Source organism: Anastrepha ludens, chromosome 6, assembly GCF_028408465.1.
Source record: "Anastrepha ludens isolate Willacy chromosome 6, idAnaLude1.1, whole genome shotgun sequence".
NCBI classification, from domain to species: domain Eukaryota; kingdom Metazoa; phylum Arthropoda; class Insecta; order Diptera; family Tephritidae; genus Anastrepha; species Anastrepha ludens.
The window spans coordinates 40,791,087-40,808,757 of NC_071502.1; the positions used below are offsets into that span (position 1 = coordinate 40,791,087).

At 39.4% G+C, this 17,671-nt stretch overlaps 2 protein-coding genes across 2 annotated transcripts; one reads left to right on the forward strand and one right to left on the reverse strand.

Annotated features, from left to right (window-relative positions):
- LOC128866225 (nucleoporin Nup188) lies at positions 1-6,987 on the reverse strand. Its single transcript, XM_054106789.1, has 11 exons — positions 6,818-6,987; positions 6,540-6,759; positions 5,626-6,465; positions 5,380-5,551; positions 5,195-5,304; positions 4,430-5,128; positions 4,099-4,367; positions 1,968-4,035; positions 1,723-1,877; positions 1,442-1,655; positions 1-1,378 (listed from the first exon to the last, which is right to left on the reverse strand). The coding sequence occupies exons 1-11, from the start codon at positions 6,838-6,840 to the stop codon at positions 428-430; spliced, it is 5,721 nt and encodes a 1,906-aa protein (XP_053962764.1). The 5' UTR covers positions 6,841-6,987; the 3' UTR covers positions 1-427.
- A 5,015-nt stretch (positions 6,988-12,002) lies between these two features.
- LOC128867889 (uncharacterized) lies at positions 12,003-17,669 on the forward strand. Its single transcript, XM_054109467.1, has 3 exons — positions 12,003-12,070; positions 12,192-12,808; positions 16,402-17,669. Exons 2-3 carry the CDS (start codon positions 12,760-12,762, stop codon positions 17,388-17,390), a joined length of 1,038 nt encoding a protein of 345 aa, XP_053965442.1. The 5' UTR covers positions 12,003-12,070; positions 12,192-12,759; the 3' UTR covers positions 17,391-17,669.
- Positions 17,670-17,671: the final 2 nt, after the last annotated feature.

A 17,671-nucleotide genomic window follows, 5' to 3' on the forward strand; every position in this document is an offset into this window, starting at 1 on the left:
CTACGGTGCTGAACCGACGGGCAGTCACTGAAGTGCTAATAGAATCGGGAATAATGCGAATTTCGCTTTAAAATTTTTACCCCATATTCTTGAGTACTATAAAAAAAAGTCGATTTTTTAATAAATCTAAACTCGTTTTACTTAAACTTTTAATAAAATCTAAATTTAATATCGATCTACCCACCACACAGGGTCCTTATCGCACTGAAAAACGGTTTTCTCATTCAATTTAAATACTACGTTTTTCTTTTGTTCATAGAAAAGTGTATTCTCAAAACTTCTAAAACTATAACTGAGTTGCTGTTGTAACTTTTGAATTCCAAACCTGCATATACTTAATATCGTACTTATAAATAATGTCCGGTCGTTACAAAAGGCTTCTAAAAAACGATGTAATACATCATTCTACACCTCAGCATTCAGCCTTTCAATCACTTTGGCATATGACGGTAAATAGATTGGACATGAAATGCAAGTAATCCTCTTCCACCAGTTGCACGTAGGAGAGCGGCGTGTAGCTTGGCTCTTCAGGTGGGAAATATTGTATTTCCTCAAGTACTTCCACCTCCTCATCTTCCGGATTGCTGGCACATACCGTGCCATAGTTCCGCTTCACTTCACTGCCGGTGTGCGGAGGATCCCCCTGACGCCTCAGCGGCGGACGCGACAATTGTGGTGTGGAAGACACCGCTGCCTGAGTATGACCGTTACCGCCAATTGGGCTGATCACATGCGACATTTCGAATGTATTGTCTGTGGCAGTTGAAGGTGTGCGTTGTTGTTGCCGATTTTGCTCTTGTTGTAGATAAAGACGACGCACTACATTCATGCGCAGATCGTTGGGATGATGTCGGGCAGTGGGCTGCGCGGCTGTTGAACTACGTGCGGTGGTGTTAGTGCCACTTGTTTTGCTACTTGTTGATGCGCTCGTAACTGCGTTTGATGACTCACTCTCGCCCAGTTTCATATACACCAAGCCATGCTTGCGGCGATACCACATTTCACGGTGTTCACGATGTTCGATTAGCACCTTTTTGCGCACAAATTCATGAAAGGTCAGTAGCTCGGTGCTGATTTCACGTCGCACTATTTGCTTTTCACGCGCAGGCAGGTAGGGATTTTTCAAAGCTAACATGCTCTGAGAGGCGGCTAGCATGAGCACATGCTCGAGTGCGAGTAAACAGAGTTCACCATCCAGATTGGATAGTAGCTCATTGGGTGGACAATTGGCTGATGATACCGATGTAATGGAAACGGATTTAGAAAATTGGCGTTGTGTTCTGACGAGTGCAGCTGCGCCGCCTTGTGATATATTTACGGCATCATTGACGGTGGAGGGTATCACATTAAGTGGCACCTCGTGAAAGCAATAGCCTTGCTGAAAGTGGAGAAAGCGGGATGTCAGTTGGTGGGCGTTTACATTTACATTTCATTTACATACCAAATTCAACACTTTTGTGAAAACACCAACAATGCTGAGCACCGTACCGAATGCTAACGTTATGACAGTCTCATTTAATTTGGGAGCGCCAAAATGTATCTCGAAAATCGGTTCGTATTTGCTAACCAAAAGCTCGGGCGCACATATTAAATCCAACAGCTTGGGGCTGAAACGCTGCAGGCATTGCACACTCAAAATGATAATTTCAGTGAGACTAAGGAGAGTTCGATTTTTAGACATTAGCTAATTTGGTGGACTGCAAAGCGAAGCACTTCACTTACTTGTTAAAGGCGCTGATTACTTCATCAGTAAATCCCGGTTGCTCTATGTCCGATAATATATCCAGCTGCAAGTTACGGCCTGCTATCAAACACTTTAAGTTTTTCGGTTGGTGGAACATTGAAATGCAGTGTCCCATGAGGACTTGAACGGAGCGCTGCGAATAGGGTTAAAAGGAAAAACATTATTGTTATTAAAATTATTAAGAAATTTAAAAAGTAAAAATAATTAAAAAAATTCCACTCACCAACATATTAAACAACGATTGCGAGTGTTCCAAACGCCACATCGTCTCGAATTCGACCAAATTCGACACCAACGTAATGGCGCTCTTAATTAGCTCCATAGCCAGCGGTTCCAATGTTTGTTTGGCCAGCAGTAAGGAATCCACCAAATATTCCTCATGAATGCCCACGAATTGCAATGCCTGTTTCACGAAGTAATGTTTGTGTTTTTCAAATAGAATTGTGACCAAGGTGATGCCGCGCGTATAGACGGGCCACCACTTCTGCACAGTCCAGCTATTGTCATCCGTTTTCGTTTGTCCAATTACAGCGAAATTGGTCTGCAACAGGTCTTTTGGCGGCAGCAATTTCAGCCACAGATAATCACCCACATCGCAGTGCAAAAACTCTGCCGAGCAATTGCCCTTCGCAAAGACTATCAACACATCCAACAGCTCGACTGTGAGATTTTGTTTTCTGTATAGGTGCAGTATGGAACTGGCACAGCTTAACAAGCGTTGAAATACTTTGTTTACGATGAAAGGCGTATCCCAGTTACCGGGGCCGGACTCATGAAATATGCCAGCAACAGTCTTTAGTAGGTTGAAACTCAGCACCAGCGAGTTTGACGATGCCTGTTGTAGATTTTCCAGTGCCAACTTCGCCTGTTTCTCATCGCGTGCGCTATTCTCTAAATTTTGCAATTCAGTGCAAATGATGCTTACCACCGAGTAGAGAAAATTGAGCGCCGCATCCGAATCATTTAATAATTCCGGCGCCAGTAAATCGGCGCACTTAATAGTGAATGCGAGGCAAGCTTCCTTGGCGCGCACATGCAAATCCTCGTAGCAAGAGGATAAGCGGCAGAGCAGCTTGATGACCTGTTTCAGCATTTCAACATCTTCTTCAGGCGTATCTGTGTACGATAGCTTGAAACTGAGCAACACAAAGAGATACAATTCACTGAGCACGATGAATGGACGCAGATCTTCGATAAATTCGGCGCGATCTACCAGCGTCAGCAGCGTTTGCTCAGCCAACTTTTTCAATTGCTTAGGCGGCACTTCGATAAAGGATGGCTGCTTCTTCAACAGTATAATAAGAAAGCTTTTGAATGCTGCCAGGCGGCAAAGCCATTCGGGCACGTCTTCGTTGAACACTTCAACAGCACAGTAGGGCTCAGCGGCTGGTATTTTCGGCATATCAAAGACGTAATTGAGCCATTTATTGAAGTTTGCCGTTTCGAAAAAGCGTAAAACAACTTCCTTCAACTCAGTATTGCCGTTCGGCGCTGTTGAAAATATTTCTATGGAAAGTATATTCAATAGTTGGGTGTAGACACGCACATTTGTGCCCAGCGTACTGAAGAGCGGATTGCAAAGTTGTAACCAAAACTTCGGGCGTTTTGTGAGATCCTCCACCAAGCTTTGCATGCCATTCTTCCAGAGCGAATGGAAAATATTCATAATTTTGCTCGGCAGCGTGTGCTCCACAGTTTTCGGATCCTTCGCCACAGCTTCTAGATAATCTTCAAGGAAAGTTAATATGCTATCGGCGATTTGTACACCAGCCTCCTTGCCCAAAAAGCGTTTCTCTTGTGTGGCATTGACTTTGAAGAATGCTTCAGTGACGCCTGGTTGCTTTTCAATGCAGGCCTCTACCAGTTCAAGTATAGCCACCTTTAGTGAATCGCTTTCTAATTCATCCGGTAAACGTTGCAGAAACGTTAGACGTATCTGATCGGGTTCCATGTCCAAACACGCCAGCAGTGACATATTAAATTCAAGCGCAATACGACGTAAAAGCCGGCACGACAGAATGGGCAGCCAGCGGTCGAAAATATTGCTCATATAACTGGTGACAACTGGAATGATGCGGAGAGTATCGCGTTGCTTTGGTTGCGTGTAGATGAGCGCTTCGAGCGGCGATAGCTCAGTTGAATCCTGTGAGGTGGTTTTGAGACGCAGCAGCTGCATGAGTATGCGCATAGCTAAGCGCACCAGCAACACGATGCCATGCGATTGTTGGATCATCCAGTTCAACTCCATCTCCATGACATGCTGCAAATATGCATTGCCCAGAGCTACAAACCTAGTGAGAGTTGGCGTATTAGTTTTAATTTTGAGTGGGAATAAAAAAAAGAAAGAGACGCACCTCAATAGAACCACACCATTTTCCATGTTCGATAAACTATGTATGCATATGTCGCGCAGGAATTGTTTCTCGGAATTAATCTTTTCGTCTTTGTCACCCAGACTTGTTACGGTATCTAAAATATCGCAAACGAATCCCATAATTTCGGTGTAAATTTTGTGGCGCTCCGATTGGCTCTGAAAGCCCCAGGCATGCATATGAGGGAACACTTCACGCAGCAAAAAGATTAGACCTGGTATCTCAATTTTGAAGAATTTATTGCGCTGTAACTATTGACGAAGAAAAATTAAAAAAAAAAAAAAATCAAACATGCGTATTGCTCCTTATTCACCTTTGTGTATGCGCGCAAAAAACCCAAATAGGCTATCAAAAAATCATAGCGCTCCAACTTTTTCTCCACATCAACCAAATAAGTGCCAACCACACGGGAATCAAAGCAAATGCCAACGGCATAATCTTTGTAACTATCCAATGTTTCATTAGTGATCATTGGCAGAATATGAAGATGAATGACCCGAGCGAAAATTTCAGCATCCACTAATGGTAAAAGCATCGTGCAAACATTCAAGCAATTTGCCAACATCTCAACAGGCGGTTGAGGCACCGCCTTAAATTTGTTTAATAAGTCAATGCACATCTCCGTAGGATGCACCATTTCAGCACTTATAGCGCTGAGTGACTTTGTGCGTTGAAGAACACTTTGCAAGTACTCAAGACCCGCATTGATACGCCGTACGCGTTCATTCAGCTGCCAATCGCCTTGATTTTGTATGGTCTCGGCGAGCAAGCAGTTTATTTCGTGGTGCAACACAACAAAGTAGTCAAGCGCAACACGAAAATGTACACAATATCCCATGGGACGCGACATTATCACCGCTGTTGTGTTGGCGGGAATGGTGAAATCCAAGTGAGGGAATGGCTTTATGGCGCTGGTGAGTATGTAGTCTTCTTCGTTGATGGCACGCAAGGCGTATTTACATTCATCATATAAATCGGTGAATATAGGCAATGATTCTAGCTGAGATTTTACCTAAAAAGTAAAAACACAAAATGTTAGTTCTTTAACTCTTAGCTGGTTTTGCTTAAAACTGCCTACAAAAGTGTATGCGCCCGCTTTGGTTAGCGCATTCGCCAGCATTGAAAGGTGTACGAAATCGAAAGGAAATGTTTCCAAGAGCGTATTATACAGAGAACGTATGCCTTTTTCTGAAAAAATGAAAGCATAAGAATAGGTATTTTTAAAAAATAATATTTTTCAGATTTCTTTGTGCTGCAACTTACCTTGCTCCGCACAAAAATCCTTCGCTAATGCCGGCCAAGACAGTAGCTCGCACAACAGTTCATATATATATGGATGACGTGCACAGGAGCCATCGCTATCGAAGTAATCGCACATGTACGTAAGCATGTTGTACACAGTCTTACGTGCGATGCGCGACACCAAGCTGTCATCCTAAAAAATTAACAAAAAATAAATGAAAATTATTATTACTATGATACCAATCATTCCAGATAAGAAAGTGGTACCTTAAACATTGTACAGGTGAGCAAATTATGCAAATACTCAAAACACCTGAGATCAATAGCCCTCTTTCCCATTAACTGGCATGGCAAAAAAGTTTCTGCATCTTCGATCGCTTTTGTGAAACGTATTTTGAGCAACATCCAAGCCAACAAAAGGGGCCCATTTTCTGGACTATGATACATTCGCATTATTTCCTTATCCAACGAATCGATTATATTAAGTGCCAATGTCGTGGCGGTATCGTCTAAATCGATGCATTTCAACAGCAAAATAGTCTCCGAGTACGCTAAGCGTGTGATCAATTCGTTATGCAGTGGTTTTCCAACATCCAAATAACTTTGCTGACGCCCAAATGTATGTTGTCTAAAGCAGTTAAATACTTTTTCTATATGTTTTAATTCAAATGGCAAATGCTCACAAATGAGCATCAAAATGTGTATCACTTCGTTGATTTCGCGTGCGTTTCCTTCTGACCATACAATCAGCCGTGTATGATAATCGAAAAATTCACCATTTGCTAATTGGATAGGCGGATACTCGTTAATAAGTTGCTCCAATTGATTGAGGTAGGAATCGCGCAGTTTCTGTAGTGTAATTTTATTTAAAATCTCTTTGTACTGCGCATGGTAGGGATGGTTAGGAACTTTATAGAAGAGTAGCAAATTTTTTACGATTTTCAACACAATCATGCGTTCGAGTGTATAATAGCCCCATATGTCATCCAGCAATTTGCTCATATTGCTCTCCGATGAAATGTGGCTAGTGAGCGAGCTAGCTGAGCCGCGATATTCGTTGGTGAGATAGTAGCAAAGTATCTCCCAGCATTGTTGAGACTCCAAGTCCTGCCACAGAAAGAGTATGTAATTAATAAGAAATTAAAGAAAAATTGTTATTTTTTGTTTTGTTCATTGCCTACCAACAACTCTTGCAAATTCTGCGTGAATGGCAATAATTTCTCTTGCTTTTTTTCCTTCAGCAAATCTTCTAATTTTATATTCGATGTGGCGCGTTTGCGAAAGTGTAATACACCATCTTGCAACTCTTTCGATACATTTAGCAGTTCCTCACGCACTGTGCTCTCCGGTGTTTCGTGGTGTATGCCAGACACGAGTTGCCAAAGCCGTTTCCAATCGGTACTGCAGTGAGGGAATGTTTAACTATGGTACACTAACAACTTACAAAAGTTATACTTACATTACACTGCCGTTCGCACTCATTGTTAATGTTTAAACCCCCTTTGGCTGATGTTTTTATGTTATTTAACAAGAATTTCACTTAAAATTTACCAAATAACACCACAAAGTGAAACTACACACATTGTTCAACCGCCAAATATTCTAACATAGATGACATTCTAACTAGATGCAGTTGTCAATTGTCAAACACAGCTGATGGCCGTGTGCGGATTGTAGTAGACTTTTCGTGTAATAGAGTGAAAAGAAAAACTAACGGCATACAGTTAACCCTTATGTAAAATTTAAGGTACATCCAATTTTATTAAGGCAGTATGGAATATATAATAGCATCGAAGTCGTATCATGACTCATCGATAATAAGGTCTTGTAGACTGTTAGACCAAAACAAAAGAAAAGATTTATAAAAAGAAATATATGCTATTAATGAGTTAAAAATTAAAACTAAAAAACTGCAATTAATGTTATAAAACAAGTATCTTACATAAGAAATTGGGGAAATATCATCTTTAATATAATATAATATAACAGGCTTTGGAAAAAATGGTTTTAAAAGGGGGATAGAGAGCTGTATCTCCATATTTAAACTGAAAACCGCGCTCTCCGGAGTCCTGTAGTTTTTAAGTAACTAACTGTAAAATTTGTAAAGCCGGTCGCCGTAGCCGAATGGCTTGGTGCGTGACTAACATTCGGAATTCACAGAGAGAACGTTGGTTCGAATATCGGTGAAACACCAAAATTAAGAAAAACACATTTTTCTAATACCGGTCGCCCCTCGGCAGGCAATGGCAAACCGCCGAGTGTATTTCTGCCATGAAAAAGCTCCTCATAAAAAAAATATCTGCCGTTCGGAATCGGCTTGAAACTATAAGTCCCTCTATTTGTGAAACAACATTAAGACGTACTCCACAAATTGGAGGAGGAGCTCGCCCAAACACCCAAAACGGGTGTACACGCCAATTATATATATATATATATATATAACTGTAAAATTTGTGTAATTTAGCGAAAAGTTGGAGTTGCCAGACACCTCAATTAAAAACAAAGTTCGCATGCAGAGCCATTCACTGGAAAGTTGTCTACAAATCTGCAGTATTTTTTCCTTCAGTTTAGAATTGAGAAACATTTTCGAAAATATATACGTATACAACTAAATTCTACAGGAACGTCGACTGGAATTGTTTTTGTAAAGTTGTAGAATTTACGCCATTCGACTACGCCATTCATAATATTTTTGCATAGAAATTATTTTCGCGAGGATGGCCTTTGGCCACGCTTCAAAAAAATAACCTCCAACAGTCCAACTCCGGCTACGCCATCCACAATATTTTTGTGTAGAACTCCTTTTCACGTTAAAACATTAAACCAAAAACTAAAACGACATATGCGTGTGTGCAGGGCCGTAGAGAGCATATCCGGGCCCGGGGGAAAATCCGGGCCCCGGGGGAAAATTGCAAATGCGGGCCCTTTCAAATGATGTCTAATTCATATAAATACGTATAATCTCGAGTCCGGGCCCCTCTGAAAACTCTGGGCCCGGGGGAAAAAGTACCCGATACCCCCCCCTCTCGACGGGCCTGCGTGTGTGTAAGAAAGATGCACAATAAGCTCCATCCCCATCATTAATACGGAACTGGAAAATATTTAATTTTTGTTCGTTCCCACGACAGTCGGTTCTAGGTAACCGGAACGACCCGGATTTATATCCGGCCAAGGACTGTCACTTCAGCAGCATTCCCCGTATATGTATGGGGAATGTTTATGCTGCTATAACAACAACAACAACAACTTCATTTTTGTTCATATTTTTTATTTGCAATTGAAGGCATACGGCAACACTATACTGTTGTCAATTCCAGTGAATTGTTATTCTCGTTTAAATTTGGAAAGTGATGATATTGGTAGTTGCGTTTATATTTAATTTTCACTGAAATAATAATAATAAATAAATATTATATTTCGAATACCAGTATAAAAATAAGTACAAACACGCGTGCGAGTGTATATTTTTTGGATTTAAGTGAATTTTTGAAAAATATATTATTAAAAAAAAATGAAAATTTGAAGTGAAAGTGTTTTTTTTTCATAAGCAAATAAAAACTATATTTTCAGAGTTAATTAATAAAAAAATTTAGGTACTTACAAAGGCCAATATATTAAAGATATCCCTGAAAAAAAAGGAAATTTCAAATTGTTGAAGGAGCTGCCCCCCATAAGGCAAAATGTTATTTTTTTCCTATGAGCAAAATATGCATATTTCGACTGAAAATGTCGATGAAAAAAGGATAAATGGGAGAGCGCTCATATTTTGCACATTTAGTTGGTTTAAATGGTGATTCTTCCAGAATCCAAATAGCGCTTCCGCACCATTTTGTTGCCACATCCTCGTTACCAACTTGTTTACCAGTTGTTTAGAGCATGACTATATCCAGTCTGTGCGGTTCAGGAATCTTATCAGGTTGTCGACATCTAAGCCAGACAGCTGTTCCAGACTCTTGAGCAGCGGTTTACCCAGGCGTAACATTCTGTCCTTCCATAGGGCAGGGCATTCGCAGAGGAAATGGAATATTGTTTCCTTTTTCTCCGGTTGTTTACAACTGTGACAGTATGTGTTGTGAGGGACGCCCATTTTGGCTGCTTGTTCTCCCACAGACCACAAGCCAGTTATGACTGCCGTTAGTCTCCAAGCGTCCCGTCGTTTCATGTTTAACAATATTGACGATTGCTTAAGGTTGTAGGTAGGCCATAACGTTCTGCTAATTTTGCATTTCGTCTGGTCTCTCCATCTACAATAGTGCGATTCAGAGGTATTTTAGGGAAAGTGCACTCTTGACTGCACCTAATGTTGTGAATACCGATTCTGCAAGAGCGTTATTCATGGCAGATCCCCTTCTTGCCAGTTCATCCGCTTTTTCATTACCTTCAATGCTCCGATGTCCCGGGACCCAGATTAACGTAACTTTATGGTTTTCGCTCAAGGTGGTAAGGCTAGTCCTGCTTTGTTTCACTAGTTTAGAGGTTGTTGTAGCTGAACCTATTGCCTGGATTGCAGCTTGGCTATCCGAAAGAATTGCGATGTTGCCCTGAAAAGAGGGATCTAAAAGACACTGCAAGCACTAGGGAGGCGCACAGATCTTTCAATTTTAAGTCTATGAGAATATATGCCAGCTCCAACACCACAATTTATTGTACTGCCATCTGTATAGACTGTAGTGTCGAACTTGTTTAGTGAGAATCCCTTATACCATTCTTTCCGAGATGGAAAGAGAGTAACAAAATTTCTACTGAATGTTACCGTCGGGACGATGTGGTCAGTCCTCTTCGAGGTAAACTGTGTTTGTCGCAGTAATAGACTGGCATGGCCATGAGCTTTTTCCTTCCAGCGACCCGCTTCATTTAACCTGAATGCACTCAATGTTGTCATCTTCTTGATATGTAGATCTACCGGAATAACGTGGGTCAGAGCGTTTAGGGCCTCCAGAAGACATGCTCTGATTGCACCGACTGTTATTGCACAGGCTGATCTTTGTATTCTGCCAAGTAATTTGATGTTGTATTCTCTCTCTAGAGCTTCCCACCAAACTACCGAGCCATATGTTAAAATTGGTCGTATAACCGCCTTATACAACCATAATGTATACTTGGGTTGAATACCACATCTTCTTCCTAGCATACGTTTACAGGCATATAAAGCGATTTGTGTTTTCTTTACTCGTTCTTCAATGTTTAATTTCCAGTTAAGTTTGGAGTCCAGAATTACCCCTACGTATTTTGCACTGGGGAAAGTGAGAGTGTTTGTCCGTTAATGTTCGGTGGAGTAAAAATTGGTACCTTATATCTGGTCGTAAATAGCATGAGTTCTGTTTTACGCGCGTTTAAACTTAGGCCACAGCCTGTAGCCCAAGAGTTAAGCCTGCTTAATGCCCCTGAATGGTCCCACTGATCGTATTGGGACACAGTCCTGATACCATTAACACCACATCATCAGCGTACGCGACCACTTTTAACCCACTTCCATTAAGTTTTATTAAGATTTTACTAATAACACATAACCAGAGGAGTGGAGATAATACTCCTGTGGAGTGCCCCTGTGGACTCTTTTTGTACAATACTATCCCGTGTTTTTTTAAGAGTTTGAGAACTTAATATGATAATACAAAACAGAAATATTTTTGGAATGGTTTTTGAAAAAATGTTTAGTAATATGTTATATAGTATCTCCCAACATCATACAACTTAGTAACAGTAAAATTATATGGATAGTTTTTTACTAAAAGTGCAATTCCAATAAAGTTTACTTGGGAAAAAATTTGCAAGTCTTTTAATCTATTAAATCTAGAACTTGTAACTCCTTCTACTTTTGCATGTTCACTATCAGGATTCGTTGTTTAATAAATTAGTACACGCTTTTCTAAATTTCACGAAACGGCTTGCAAGGCTGTTGAAATTTAATTATTATTTTTTATTTAATTTTTTTTTTTTTGCATTTTATTTAATTTTTTATTTTATTTTATTTTTTTACTTTATTTTATTTTATTATTTTTTAACTTTTTTTATGTGTTTTATAAGATCTTAATATTTGAAGATACATATATATATACGAACACCATATAACTCAAAATTTCAAACTTTGAAAAACTCGACAAATTTTCATCAAAAGCTTGAAGTGGCTCAAACGTGTTTTTTTTTGCTTGGGTGGGCTACAAAACTGCACAATTAAAAATTTGAAAAAAATTTCGAATTTTGTTGTAGTAAGAACTACATTTATATATATAAGTATAAAAAATGCATAGTCAAAACTTAATGACGCGCTGTTATTATTGTGAATACACATATGTATGATAGTATGTAGATTTTGCAACAAAAAAATCCAGTTGTTCCGATAATTCATATATATGTACATGTATAATTGGCATCTACACCCTTTGTTCGGGCGTTTGGCCGAACTCCTCCGCCTAATTAGTATACACGACGGGATGTCTTTCCACAAATGGAGGGACCTACAGTTTTATGTCGCCTCCGAAAGGCAGAGGGCATATTATGAGAAGCCTTTTCATAGAAAAAATGCCCGAGCCCATTTCCTGCCGAGGAGTGACCGCTATTAGAAAAAAGAGACTAATTTATCATTTGGTGTTTCATGCCCGAATGGTGCCCCGTATGCACCCGTTCAGCTACAGTGATCCCATATTCATTCTCTATACATGTCTATAATAATTAATCAACTACTTTTCCATACACACATACATATGCGCAGGTATGTACATTTGAAAATTCTGCTAATTCTCACTACTAAATGGGGTAGTTTTCAAAACTTTGCTTTTGCACTCTATACTCCTCTTCTGATACATTTTGTTTTCACTTTGCTATTTGCTTAGCCATCTCAGTCAGCAGCCCCCACCTTCCGTTTATCGTATGCTGGTACATTAACGAGCGCTTGCTAGATTAGCGGTGTTATTGATGCTAAAGCGAACGAAGTCGACCTACGTAGCCGAACCGAACACAAATATACAAACATACTTATGTGCATACTCTCAGTCTGTAAAAACTCCCCTACCAACAGTCATCCTGCCTTGAAGTCTCCAAGCAAGTACATAACCACGAAAGTAACAAAGCGCCTCCCCGTCAGCGCTTACAGACCCAAGCGAGCACAGTGAGAGCAGATCTAACGACGAGAGCGGCAATAGTCAGTAGCTTATAGTAAATCACAACGCAAATGAATTCAACGAAGCTGTCGAAGTTGCAAGGATTCTCACAGCATCGCAAGGGCGCTTGCGATAGGATGAAATTTAGTAATAGAAAACTATCGCTACGAAGTAGATCTAGTGCTAAGGTAGCGGCTGCAGCTAAATGAAGAAGGACAATTGGAATTGAACAATTGCTATTTCAAACAACAAAATAAAAATAATCAATAATCGCAAGGAGAATAAATCAAGTGAACAGAAAATGGCACAGCTCGTGGGACCAACGGCGCATACTTTGGAAAATGATAACAGTAAGTAGGCAAAAGTGATTTTCCAATATTTTTTCACTTATACTAACAGATGTATGCATGTACGGAGTTGGTGTATGTGCGTCATATAATGATTACGCATTAATTTAATACATCAGTTTTTCTGTATCCTTGCAAGTTACTCTCCTTATTCTACAATTTAGCGTGTTTCGTTCGTTTAGTTGCTAGCCATTGAAGTGCGCTGGTTTCTTTTTATCGGTGAAATTACATACATATAAAATATGTATGCATTCATTTAAAATATAAGTATTTACCCGTGTGTTTGTAGGCGAGTATGGATTTGCACTGCTAGTAGGATGTTCGAAAGCAATTTTAGCATCACTGCAGCTTGCAGGGATAGAATGTGTGGGGTGTAATGGGTGAAATGGGGTGTGCGTGTGTAAGTGCATGTGTGCGCTAGATTTTTATTATCATCTTATCCTTGCTTCTGCTCCTTGTTTACGTTTTGCGTTTTATTTCGTGCTCATTTTCCCACTCACCGCATGCTGTTTTGCTGAAAATATTTAGTTTAGAGCTGATAAGGCTGATGCTGTGAGCGAAAGGCCTTCACTAAGTGGTGGCGTGTGGAGAGTGTATGCATGGTGAGTAAACAGCGGTGTAAATATTTTCACCATAAGTGAGTAAACAACGGTACAAATCGAATCTATAAAAGGTGGTGGCACCAAAGTACTAACAATATTCACATGTATTTTGGTTTTGCAATTTTGTGTTCTGAATGTAAAAATATCAATAAGAATGGAAATGAACAAACAAAGCAAAAACAAAGAAGCAGTCCTTGCAATAGTATCAATTGTGTCCGATAACCGAATTAGCCATCACCAGCACGGTGTACAGATTATAGAAAGTGGCGCCTTCCGAGAACTGCTATTTTATTTTTCGCGATGCCGTCAGTGCTGCGATCAAGCAAACAAAATGAAGATACGTTTTTTGTTTGCGAATATTCAAAGAATTTCTTGGTAATATTGTGATTTTATGATTTGTATTTAATTTTTAAATTAAATTAATTAATTTAAAAGGGCTGCGTGTTAAAATTAAAAAACACAAATTATGCATAAAAATACCTACAAATACAATTTTTCGTTTTTTTAGCAACATTTTTTTTATGTGGAAGCAACAACAACTTCGTGTTGATCAAGCGGCATGCTTAGGCCAGTACTTCCAAGTACAATTAAGGGGTCAGTCTACTTTGGAGACTCGAAAAAAAGGCTATATTCGTGATTTTTTTTTTTAAAAAACTATAAATGATAGTAATATAAAATTTGTTTGATTTATTAAATAAAGTCTTAAAATTCAGAAATAAATTTTTTTTTATTCAATTTTATAGTATTTTTAGTAAAAAAATAGCAGTGAAGCGTAACGTCTCAAACATGGGTTGGTGAGGCAGCTCCATCAGAACTCAAGAACGGCTTGTCTGAAACAAAAAAATCAAAATGTTTCAGATTCAGTAAGATACTGGCTACAAAATGACCCTCGGATATTAGGTTTTAATGAAGACAAAAAAAATGGCTGATAAAAATGGAAAATTTTTGATAGAACGGTTTTTTTTTCGCATATTTAAAAAAAATATATAGTAAAAATTTAAAATTTCAAAACCCCCGAGCGTCAATTTGGTGCAAATTATGTCTAGAATATATGATCCAAATTTTATGAAAATCGGTTGATTAGTTTTTGAGATACAGTGGAGCTAGATTTTGAAAACGTTGTTTTCAGAAAAACGCGTTTAAAGTTCATCGATGCACGCTATACGCGCAGGTAGACGAAATAAGGTACTGATGTTCAGGTAAAAAAAAAATAGTTAGAGTGCTCGGATTTTCTTAAAATTTTTACACAATATTTCTGGATATATATACTTTCAAATTATGCAAAAAAAAAAAAATGAAAAATTTTAAAGTGACAAAGTAGACTAACCCCTTAAGCTAGATGCTTTGAAAAGTAATATAATGACAAGAGGGATTGAGACATGACAGTTTGGTGAGGAGCAGGACACTCGTCTTTTGACCAACCTAAGACGGGAACAAACCATTTTACATAAATATCACCTAAAGATGATATATTGTTCTGTTGTAGCAGCATACTACAGATTCCCAGTTTTGGCCACCCGAAGGAAAATTGTGTCCACTCAATTTACGCGTATTCACATAATCGTCCAATCAGTCGTTGTTCAGACGGTAACGAAGTAGCATGGGCAAAAACTGTTTTGAGTTTTTCCGTAAACAACCCGTCGTCACAACAGCCCATGACGTATGCAAATCAGCTGATTCCTTCAAAATCACTGAGAGTCGGTTAACGGTATGATGCTGTTCGCAGCTCTGCATTCTGTGTATCGTACTGTGTATCTATCATTCATAGGTTTCGAAATTGCGCAGATTAAAATGCAAAAATGAGCATAACTTTGCCAAAACGTAATTTTAAATGAGAAACATGAGAGTATTTAGAGGAGAGTATCAAAATAGCGACACATCAACACTGCAAAACTCACTAAGAGCTGAATAGCGGTATCACTCTATGCGCATGCGCAACCTTCTCTACACTCTCAACTGCGGAACAGAGACTCTGTGGACTCTGTTATACGTGTCTTTTGATAGGCATTTGGTCTACATTTCTCATTTTCGAAGGCATGTCAGGCAAAAGAAGGTAAGAATGAAATTTCCTCCCGCGAGAGCATAAACTGCCTACAAGCAATGGAACAAAAAGCCTCCATTGTATACATTTAATTGGCGCTTACACCCTTTTTGGGTGTTTGGGCGAGCTCCTTTTATTTGTGGCGTGCGTCTTGATGTTGTTACACAAATGGAGGGACCTACAGTTTTACGCCGATTACGAACGGCAGATATTTTTTATGAGGAGCTTTTTCATGGCAGAAATACCATACACTCGGAGGATTGCCATTGCCTGCCGAGGGGCGCCCGCTATTAGAAAAAAATGTTTTCTCCCTTTGGTGTTTCACGGAGATTCGAACCAACGTACTTCGAATTCCGAATGGTAGTCACGTCCCCACCCATTCGGCTACGGCGGCGGAAAACCACCATTTCTTGCCCGAAATAGGATATTGTTAGAGTTTATTGTTATTTTAGCTCCTATTCTTCTTACACAAAACCAGAGAAACAAAACAGTTGACAAATTCAATTTGACAGTTTTCACCAAATCACGACTTTGGACTAGGGAGAAACACAAACTCATTGTTTTTTTTAACACAAAATGCTGGGAAGTTTCGGGTACTCGTGGGATGCTGATAATCAAGTGGTAATCAAGAATGCTTTGCGTCAGGTGACAGTATACCATGTTTTCCCTTTATTAGGCCTAAAAAAAAAATAATAATTATCTGAGCGTTAGGCCATTCGTCAACCAAACTCTGATACCGTACGATCTTCCACTCAACTGACGATCGGTCCAGTAATATCTTCTTCGGATTTGTTCTTCACAGTAACCCTCATGCTGATGATGTTCCATTGCTTAATAGAAATCAAGAATTTCAAACCCTTGGCATCTCTCCTGCTGTTCTTTGTTTTCACTGACTTCTTACCCACCAACTTACTTATTAAATATCTTCTCAAATTTTCTCTTTCATCTTTTAGACTACTATCAAATCAGCGATGAAGATCTCGAAGACTGCGACGATCTCAACGATGACTCTCTACTTGAAGAGGTGGTAGAGGGTGCCAATGGTAATAGTGTCTCAATCGGTGGGCGCGGCCCATATGAACGCGCTTGGACTACAGAAGCAACACGCGCGCTCATACACATCCGCGGTCCAATGCAAGGCATGTTCACCGAAGGCCGACAAAAACGGACTGCTCTTTGGCTGCACTGCACACGACAGCTACAAAAATTGGGCTTTCGCTATAGTGCCGCCAAAGTACAAAAGAAGTGGCATAATATACTCATTACCTATAGTAAAAATCTACCCAAGAAAAAGACAAGTGGGTATGTGCATTGGGAATTCTTTGAGGAAATGCACAAGTACTTGAAGGATAAAAAAGTAGATATGTATGATTTTCAACTAAAATCGATACCATGTCACAAACCGGCGGGGCAGCAACAACCCGCACCGAGTAACTTTCAACATGCGCGGGAAATCAAAGAAACTCCGTCCATGGCAAATGAGATGATGACGCAATATAGCGATGGAAATCAGTTGTCATTATTGGCTAATAATGCCGAAACGCATTTGGATAAATCAAATGATGAATTCGACGAGGATTCGACGGTAATGTCTGAGTTAAAACAACCAAAACTGGAATTTAACGCAGCTGAATTACCGCTGGAGATAACTCATGCGAATGGTTATGAGCGAGGCGGGAACAAATGTGATAAGGCCGAGTTCCCGCTTGAGGGTAATATGGAACAGGAAGAGAGCCAATGGTGGAAGGACTATTTCGAACGGAAATTGGAGGTGGAACGAGAAAAAATTCAGTGCCAGAAAGAGCTGCACCGTGAACAAATGCAATTCCACAAAATGTCGCTGCTACAACAGGAGAAGATCGAACGTCTGAAAATTGATGCAATCAACAGCTTGACGGCGACGCTGCAAAAGCTGGTGGAGGCGAAAAACCGGAAGGCATAGAGAGATGTGGGAATCAAAGCGTGGTTACTTTTTTATTTTTTATTATTGTTTTTGTTTTTTGAAATTGAAATATTTAGAATCGAAATAGTATAAGAACATTTTTTTTGGAATTGTGTACATGTATGTGTATATGAATCTATGTATGTGTATGCATATTATTTGAATATGAAGTGGATAGCATCATTAAATGTAATTATGTTTTAAGATAAGCTGTAAATTGAAAGGTAGATACGTGTAAATATTTGAGTTTCCAATACATTTTAATTAATCTAAAGTTAAGT

Bases quoted from the DNA above. Each gene is read 5' to 3' on its own strand.
- LOC128866225 (XM_054106789.1), bottom strand. From the start codon at position 6,840: ATGAGTGCGAACGGCAGTGTAAT. The intron at 6,760-6,817 runs GTAAGTATAACT...CCCTCACTGCAG, and splicing joins AGTGCGAACGGCAGTGTAAT to TACCGATTGGAAACGGCTTT. The intron at 4,036-4,098 runs GTGCGTCTCTTT...AACTCTCACTAG, and splicing joins AATGGTGTGGTTCTATTGAG to GTTTGTAGCTCTGGGCAATG.
- LOC128867889 (XM_054109467.1), top strand. From the start codon at position 12,760: ATGGCACAGCTCGTGGGACCAACGGCGCATACTTTGGAAAATGATAAC. The intron at 12,809-16,401 runs GTAAGTAGGCAA...TTCATCTTTTAG, and splicing joins TACTTTGGAAAATGATAACA to ACTACTATCAAATCAGCGAT.